At 40.3% G+C, this 9,899-nt stretch overlaps 1 protein-coding gene across 1 annotated transcript in view; it reads left to right on the plus strand.

Annotated features, from left to right (window-relative positions):
* The window catches only part of LOC141012755 (storkhead-box protein 2-like), a 131,729-nt gene extending 130,066 nt beyond the window's left edge, over positions 1-1,663 (plus strand). The window contains exon 4 of the mRNA XM_073486269.1: positions 1,440-1,663. Coding sequence (XP_073342370.1) covers positions 1,440-1,644 — 205 coding nt within the window. The 3' untranslated portion in view covers positions 1,645-1,663. The remainder of the gene's footprint in view (positions 1-1,439) is intronic.
* Positions 1,664-9,899: the final 8,236 nt, after the last annotated feature.

A 9,899-nucleotide genomic window follows, 5' to 3' on the forward strand; every position in this document is an offset into this window, starting at 1 on the left:
GTATATATTTCCAAATAGACAAGTTTAGTTTTGCAATACGCTTCTCTATGTGTACAGAGCCTTCACAATCCCTAAAGAAAAAAATCCTCTGTGCCTCTATGGGTTCGATGACCTGATGCTTTCTGCTTTGTGCTGAATGTTAGTGAATTTGGTCAGACTAGCCAACTTTTAAACCCAATCCAATATTGTTAGATCACAGGCAATGACAAAAGTCAGTCTTACAGAGACTCATGTAGCTGTTACAGAAGTTTAGTGTGAGGTAGCTGCTCTGTAGGTGCACTTGATTGCATTGTAAGTGGGTGGAGGACTGAATAAAAATTTGTATTGGGTATGTATGGAAAAAAATTCAAAATGGATCTATTGGTAAGCCATGCCTCTTTCAAACCATCTGTCTTATTTGGCTATGATGTGTACATTGTTTTCCTCAAAGGAATACCCCTTCTCTTTCAGATGTAAGTGGAAAGCAGGGTCTTCACCTGAGGAGTTGGCTCTACTGTGTTGTTGCCATTCACTTATGGAGGGGTTGTTTTGTGTCCCCAATGTACAAATCTGTGCAATCCTGGCTGCATTGAACAGCATAAACTACATTACTCTGCTTCCAGATGGGGTGTTGTCCTTAGGGTGGACAAGCGTCTGCCTCAGTGTGTTACTGGGTTTGAAGTGAACAGGGATGTGGTGTTTATTGAAGATCCTCCTGAGTTTCTCAGATATTCCCACATCATAAGGAATGAAAATGTTGTTCCGTTTTTCTGTCTGTTCCTCTCTGTCTGCCCTGGATCTTTAGAGGTTTTGACAAAGGTCCAGTAAGGGTAGCCACAGGTTTCAAGTGTTTCCCTGATGTACTTTTGTTCCTTCTCCTTGTTTGTTCCTTCTTCTGTCCTTGTGGGCACACTACGCTTACTTGTCAGCATAGACTACAGCTGAATAGGTTATAGACTACCCAAATTAAATACAAATGATTTAGAGACATGCAGTAAAGGATCATGTTCTGTTTAACTTTAGTTTTGATAGTACCATCTTCATGATGTGAAATGCAGATTACCTCCGAAAAAGCTTCCCTGCTGAAAAAAAAAAAGTTTAAATTGAAAATCTAATCAAATGGTGACCTTAAAAATCAAAAGTTAAATCAATTTGTATATTTGGAGAATGTTAATTAGTCTACATGGTGGGCTGAGATTGAGAGAATATGATGGATTTTTCAATGTAACTGACTTAATGTGGACATGCATTAAGCTTAAACACTACTGACATTTTGTCAGTATTGTTAAGCCTGTAGAGAAGTGAGTGTTCTAATCCAACTGGTCATTAAAAATGTATTTTTCTAACCATAACCCAATGAACAAAAATAATCTGACTGGTCATGTGTTTTCTCTTGTTTGTTTCAAGTACTTTATTTGGTGTTGGGGTTGTAAAACTTCTCATTGTGTGTCTCTCTTTAGAACAAGAGAGAGCCTAGCATCAAACACCTCATCCATAGTGGAAAGTAACCGTCGACAGAACCTCGCGCTGAGCCCTGGCCATCTAGGCATAACATCTGGCAATGGTCCCCCCTTCTCCTTCCGCACCATCCCAGAACCTGCCAGCACCCAACCTGAGAAACTCCAGAAGCCTAGCGCCTGCCTTGCGTCAATCACCAGCGTCTAGAAGCAGATATAAGGGATGGGTGGGGCGCTGAGAGCCACTGGACAGAGGCCAGAAATAAAAGTCCCACCTCCAAGGACTGTTACATCTTAAGTCTGACGGACTGGCTAAAACAGTGGGGCTGCCACAGGCCCGCTGTGGAGCTATAGCTGATAACACACAGACACACACATGCAATCAGAGAATTTGTGACTGCCAGGAAACTGACCTCTCTCTCTCTCTCTCTCTCTCTCTCTCTCTCTCTCTCTCTCTCTCTCTCTCTCTCTCTCTCTCCCTCACACACACACACACACACACACACACACACACACACACACACACACACACACACACACACACACACACACCAGGCCACTGGGCAGACTCTGACCATGTCATTCTACAGCCTCTAGTTTACACACAGCTGTTGTGTTGTTTCACTTAAGTGAGTTCTAGTTGTGTGTATGTGTGTGTGTGTGCATGTGTGTGTGTGTGTGTGTGTGTGTGGGTACGTTTGGTGGGAGGTGGTCGGGCAGGTGTTTGGGTGTTTGTATAATCTGTAATCTCAGGTCATGTTATTTCCACTCCCATTCCAGCTGCTCCAGATAAGTGCATCTCCCTCTAGTGTAGACTCCTGGTATTGCACACTGACGAGACACATCTCTGCTGCCTACTATTACTGAATTTGTTAGCTCTTCATTGAATTTACCACCTGCAGACACCCTGTTAGGTGTAGTGCCACAGAAAGTCACATGACAATTAATTCTGTTGACTCTATTCCATTAACAATGTGAGGTGGTTTGTCAAATAAGTAACCTCTCACAAGGACTGCTTTTACTAACACCCACTGTAGAATAAAGCTAAGCAGTTCATGCCATGATTCTCATCTAAACTGCCTGAACACTGTTGCCAGTTTTTAACCAGCTTGTAAGTGTCCTGTCCAACTGTTGTCACATATATTAACAGCCTATGGTGTAGCTCCAGGAATGAGATTTTTGATTGCAAAACTGTTGACACTTTAGTGGAGACAGATTGCTGTCTCCACTAAAGACTTTGTTTACTAAAGACTTTGCTCCAGTTTTTTCCCTCTTTTTATGTTACTTCTGATTGGCTAACATAAAATTAAATGGCATGCTCCATTCTGTTACTGTTTTTGTTTTAAAATACTGTACATATAGCAAAACTAGTATTCTTGTTCATAGAGTCGCTTCACAGTGGTGTTCAAGTACAGGGCCTGTGTCCACATAGCGTTGTTTCTGAGCACCAGCATCTTTTTTCAATTGTTTCCAATGAAGATGCAATGCAATTTATTGAGGTCCTGCCAGTGGCATCACAGATTGCAACAACTGCCATTCCGGCATGCAGAAAACATGTTTTTGTCATTTCTGCAAGCACGTAAATGTATTAATACTAACTGCTGAGCTGGTTAATTGGTCACAGCACTAAACCCACAGTTAAACGTCATCGTATTACTTTTAATAAGTATCACTGAGACTTATGGATATCGGTGACTAAAAGCAGTGTGGTGACACAAGAATGGACTATTTGGAGCACAGAGTGGTGATCATGTTGAAGGATGTCTTCTGGGTTCAGGGATTCAGGGTTCAAATCTGACCTGTGCTGCATGTCATCTCTCTGTCATCCTGTCTGAATAAAAGGCCCAAATCGAGTAAATAAATTGTCTTACATACCTTTAAAAGATAACTCTACAGACTTAGACAAAGCATTTAGATTCATAACAGAAGGCGTAGTAGAGTGAGTCGGAAAATGTAGGCTAATTATGAAGATTATTTGGTCCTCATTCAAGCATGGTCATACTACAGCATGTCACCATGTCCCACCATAATCTGTAAGCCATGCTCTCTTAAGATGAATCCTGAGGCCTGATTTATTTATTTATTTTTTTTATTAGGATGAGCTGAGGTTGCATGTGGATCCATGTGCACATGAACACCTGAGCAGGAACTGCATAGCATCACAGTCATGTACTTCCCTTTTCTTTCTATTGTTTTTCTCTAGCTCTTTAGAGCTCAGGTGAGACCTTAGGTGGTCAGAGGGTGGTACCTCAAGTGTTTCCTTTTCATTTCTGTTGCTGCTGTGACATCTGAATTTTCCTCTGGGGATTAACAAAGTCTTCTCTTCTCTTCTCTTCTCTTCTCTTCTCTTCTCTTCTCTTACCCCCTTAAGCATTGCACTAAACATTAGATTGCATCAGCACAGCAGGACCTCAATAAACACATAAACTAAGAAAATTATTTTATTTGTTTTTATGTGGACAGATGTCACCATTTATTGCTTGGATTCCTTTTGCTGTTGAAGTGAGAGGAGGATGGGTAGAGATTGGATAGAGATACATAGAACATGTGGGCAAACAACTCTCAATAAAGAAAAACAAAAAACAAAGCACCATCATTCCATTAAACACAAAAAACTGAGACAAATGTGAGAGATTGGACTGCTTGAATGGCAGAGCTGCATCCAATAGAGAGCGGTCATGGTCACATCCCTGTTGAGCTTCACAACTATGTTGTAAAAAAAAATGATTTGATGACATGAGAAAGTACATTCTGCAGCATGTTAAAGGCCTGACCAGAGTGCACGAGGGCACATTTGTTGGGAGCAGCTGTATTGGCACTTGGGGTGGCTGAGTGTGGAACAAGGAATATAAGATGCGATTCAAGCAAAAACTCATCCAGACCAGTATTATACACAACAAGCAGGGATGTCACTTTATTTTTTTATTTTAGTAGGCCTTTATTCATACACAACTTTAACATTCATTTCCCTTTCTGCCAAGTTCATGACTACTTGATTTTTTCTTCTGTCTGAATCCAATCCTCAAGTCACTCTCACTCCTGGTGCTAAGATGTATTATGGTCAGTGAGGCCATGCTAATAGTAATAATAAAAAGAGTGATAATATATTTGGAATACAGTATTAAATGGCTGCTTACACGTTGTATTATAGGTTATGTGTCACCTGCATAGTAATTTGCTATATTAGTCCCTTCTATGAAGCATTTGGATGAACAGGACTGGGATTACACAGTGACTGAACCTATGGACGGGGTGACCACTGACTATGGCACAGATGTGAAATACCTAAATTCAAAATGTGCGGTTTAATTATAATTCAGACCTGAGCTGAGCTGGATTTACCTATCTCAAAACGCCTGCAGTCCTATAGGTCAATTATTTCCTATCCTCCTATAGGCTCAGGGAGCTGTCAGTCATCCCAGTGTTGTTGTCCCACAAGGCTCCTCTACAACTACCTCCACAGCAGCAAAAACAGTCCATCCTTTCTACTATCACACTGTCATCAGCCTCTAGCCTGTGAATGTCTATACACACACAAATGCATAGACACACATATATACACTAACACACTACACATCCAGGTGCTGGACTCCCTGATTTTTCCCTTTCTTCACTAACAACGGTTCTTTCAATGGTACACACTTTAAGTGTGTTCATGATTTCCACACTCAAAGGCAGGGGGATAAGTCTGCAACCTTAGCCTCTTCCTGGCTACATTAATGTCGACATCAGAAATGATTGTTGTTGCTCGATCCGACGAGCACTTCATTTGAATCTTACTGACCCTTTAAGTGTGCCTCAGTAAAAGATGCAAGTAGAGCTACTTTTGGTTAAAGAATGGTGTATATAAGGACTCTTGTCGTTGTCACTTTCAGTTAACTTGTATGGTAGAACTTGATGGTTTTTTAAAAATTTGATTTATTTCCATATATTTCTCTCAATGTGGGATGTTCAGTTCCCTCTGCCTTGCAGTTCTTGTCACAACTAACTGTACTGTTGGTCTGGGCAACAGTACTGGCTCCACGACTCACCAGTAGGAGTCACAAGTGTACTGACAAGGACAACAACCCTTACTTGGCTTCTTACTTGCAAACACATTGGGCCCTAGTGTCACTTCCTGTTTCCGACCAACGCAGTTGTCATTTTTAGGCCCAGTGCCCACCAATGCACTTGCAAATGCACTTGTGCCCATTTGTGGGCCTATCTTAAAATTGAGTGTGGTCAGGTGTACACCCTTGCGTGCATGCTATCTTGAGGCAGCAGAACAACAAACAAACCTTGTCTAAAGTCAAAGGCACAGTATTCTATTTAGAGGGCTCATTATACAGATAGTAAGATGTGCCTACGTAGGTGGGTTCAACTGGTGTACACTTACTTCAGCGATTAAAGAGGCTGCTTTCAACAATTTTAAACATTTCCATGCATGCAGTAATGTCACTGCAGCAAATACTGTGGCACATTTAAGCAGCAAAACTATAAACCGTAGTTATAAACTTGACGGGACATATGAAACTCTCCAGAGAAAAAGGATTATATTTTTAATTATTTTTTATTTTCTGAAATAAGTATCTTTAGACAGCTCTGATAGGGCTCAGGATTTATCAGGAGGATGGCTGCTTTACTCCAAACAATATCCCTGTACAAATCCGAACTGTGGGTGTGGGAAGTTTAGCTTCTGTGCCTCGTCCATAAATGCGCACTCTAACTCTCTTAATGGAGAGCCACACTTATCCTTTCTGCTGCTGTAGAACTGCTACAGGTAATTAATATATTCCTCATTAAAGATGTATTTCAACCACCCGCCTCCCATCCACTCTTAATCAGAATGATAATTTTTTTACCCATCCCGCCTGATCCATGCATCACATTTACACACGGGGATAGCAATATTAGTTTATTCTCTCATATTCAAATAGAGTTGGTGTGAGGGTCCACCAGCCAAAGACCACATCCCTGACTCTCTGTGAATAGAGTTCTGCTGTTGAAATTGCAAAGTGCTGTGTCTTGGCGCACCTTGCTTATTAAAGGGAATCAGAGATAACACGCTGAGTTGTTTAATTTTTGTTATAAACATAACCACACATACTACTAATTAAGAGTCTAAATACAACCCCTTTGTGTGTTGCACCTTAGTTTGCACCCAGATTATCCACTGTTTAACAAGCAAAAGGGAGTTAAATGCCCTAAATGCACTTGCGCCATGGCCTTTAGACCATGTGCCATAGATCATTTAAATAGGGCCCCGTCTTTTTTGGAACGCATTACCAAACCAGGAGTAAGATTCTACTCCCTAACCTTTAAATTCTCATTTTGCTACTGTATTCAGTTATGCTCTGCATCTTGCCACTTACCTTGCGAGGATGCTGGATTGGTGAGATCACGTGGTCATGTGATGTTGCAAATCCATTTTGCCAAGCTTCAAGCTTTGAACTTGTGGCCGAATACACAGTGGTTGATCTAATCAGTGTCCAATGGGGAACTACTTCCAGCTGTGGGCATGGCTTAGATGTGACAAGCGACAAGATCCTCATTTGAGAACAACAATGGAACCTCCTCGAGGTTAGCTTAGATGCTGCTAGCATTAGTTTAATTAGAACTGGATAGTATATTTAATTAAAAAAGAACACAGAATGGCACCATGGGCTTTTCTAAATTGGAAAAAAGTTTGCTCTCGTCTCTCGACTGGCTTTGGTAAGTTTGATATACTAACTGGCTCTGCTGGCAGCCGTGCTCTCCTACTGTTGATCTAATTGGTTGAAGTTAGCCCATGATCGATTGTGACAGACAGATGGTTTGTCTAATCACCTGCAAGAATTTGAAAGTACCTGTCCTTTTTAAACTGTTTCTAGCGGCGCCTTTCCAGATGGTTCTGTAACAAACCATCTGTCGAATCCAGTTATCTTGCTACTACACAAGGGTCCACCAATATTTGTTACCACCACAGTCAAAGGTTCAGTGTGCTTCAAACTATGAATACTGAGGCTTTAACTTCTTCTCCCTCTATACAAGGTTACTGGTTTATATTCTATCCCTTTTTATTGATTTTTCTGTTTTCCTGTTTATGATTCTCATCTATTTTCTACCACTGGGATAGATTTGTAGTCTGTTCCAGTCGTGTTCTTGGGTTATAGTCCCTAGATGTGCTAAGGACTAAAATCCAAGTCTGATTAAAACCCTTGGGGCTGGTGCCAATAAGTCTGATTCTAGTTTCTTTTCTTAGAGTATTCAAGGATTGTAGCCATTAGTCTACAATGTCAGAAGGGTTCTAATACTACTTGTCAATGCACTAACCCAATAGTAGGCTTCCAGTTCCTTACAAAGCACACAACAGTAGGCTTTTAGTCTTACGGTATCATTACAGGAGAGTTCTAGACCCAATTATACCTCTACCATTTAGGGGGTGCCTTGTCCCTACAAATACAGTAGTTTCACTTTCTATTGTACCACTAATCTTGGGTTAACTACTACAGTTCAGTTTATGTCCCTACAGTGTAATATAGGACTGCAACTAAAGACTATTTTAATTTTTGATTAATTTTTCTATAATTTCCTCAATTAATCGATTAGTTGTTTTGTATATAGGATGTCAGAAAATAGCATTTCCCGAAACCCGAGATGACATCCTTAAATATCTTGTTTTGTCCACAAAACAAAGATATTCACTACCATCATCAAGAAGTAAAGAAAGCAGAAAATGTTAACATTGAAGAAGTTGGAATTCGATATTCGAGATTTTTTTTTGCTCATAAAAATTACGCAAACCAAATAATTGATTATAAAATAGTTGGCAATTATTTTAATAGACAACTACTCAAATGATTGCTGTTGTTAAATCTCTGTTCTACCATAGTTTAGGGTTTTCACTCCTGTTCCACAGACAGTGGGGTTTTTCTCTCTGTTCCACTAATAAAGAAGGGACGTAGTCCCCTGCCTGATGGAGGTTATGGGTTCCATTCCTCACGTCTGATTGCACTGCCCCCACCCTAATCCTCCTTGCTAGTGTCTGGCCCAGTGGCCCTCCTTCAACACCTATGCCCCTTCAGCCACAGTCCTGTAACTTTCCATCCCTTTTTGCTACACTGACAGTCCATGAAATGTCTTCCCTTAACATCGGTGGTGGTTTATAAAAATGGAGGTTAAACAATAACTTTGTTTCTAATAGTGACGACATGTCATACCTGTAAATGATGTTTATCTGTCATGCCTAGTCAAATAATTTAAACAATAAAAAGAGGGATTTTTTAAATGTCTAAATATCTGAAAGTCCCTTTGGTGTGTAGTATGGTGTTACTGTTGTTGTAGTGTATGTGATACCCTATAGGGATTGTGCTACTTTTTAAGATAATAAAAAAACAATGTTTGGTTACACCACTGTTGTGTGATTTAATGTGTTTAATGTTACAGCCTTATGAGAAAGCAATACTGTAGGTTCTTGGGCCCAGCTAAAGGGTAAACAGAAAACATCAACAGAACATAGAACAAAGACATGGGGATAGAGAACTTAGGTTCCTGTGTGGGTTTGCTTAATATGCAGCTGGGGTTGACAGAGATTTATATGCAGATATTTTATTATTTGTTTGATACATTTACTAAATAAAATTATGGTAAATATATTATGTATTAATTTATTTATTTATTTTTTACACAGAAGTACACACTAGTGCCATACCCAAATGTATATAGCTCCTGCACACTGATACCAAACAACAAACATTTTGAACTCAATTCCATCTTTATCTTCCTATGTGGGTACTCCTGACACTGAGTTTTGGATAAAGTGCCTCTACCCTGGAAATTAAAAAAATGCCTCAACATGGGCATGTCTGAGGAGGCCACACAACACGCACACACACACACACTGACATACTATATTTGCTAGCATACTAGCTAGATTTTCTAGGTTATCTAACTGTAAGTGACAATTCATGTTGCAGCACAGACTTTTATGACAGAAATGTTGCATGAAGTAGAGAACCCCCGAGTCTCCTGTAAACCAAGACCACCATTTTGAGCCGTTGGCACTGACAGGCAGGGCTGACAGTGAGACAATAGGGGCTGAGGACATGGAGGGACTGGAGAGAATGGGGGATGTCACTTTTCTATCAGAACTGGTACACAGAGGTGCAGAACTCAAATGCACAAGTCAGGAGACAGTTCGGTTGAAGATTGAAAGTCTTTACTAAAATAAGTTCATACTCAAAAGGCAGTCAGTCAGGCAAATATCCAGAAAAGGGTTAAGGCAAAGGCAAGTTCAAAGCACAAGCAAAGATCTAAGTACCAGGAACACTAAACACAAGGAAATACTGCTGGAACGCTTGACACAAGGGACTAAGATGAACTGGCACAGAGAAGTGGGAGCACAGACACTAAATACCGGAGTTGGGTAGAGTAGCAAAAAACCATACTCAAGTAAGTGCTGTTACATTTCATAAACAGTTACTCAAGTAGAGATCAAAGTATCAA

The sequence above is a fragment of the Pagrus major genome, chromosome 18 (assembly GCF_040436345.1).
Source record: "Pagrus major chromosome 18, Pma_NU_1.0".
NCBI classification, from domain to species: Eukaryota; Metazoa; Chordata; class Actinopteri; order Spariformes; family Sparidae; genus Pagrus; species Pagrus major.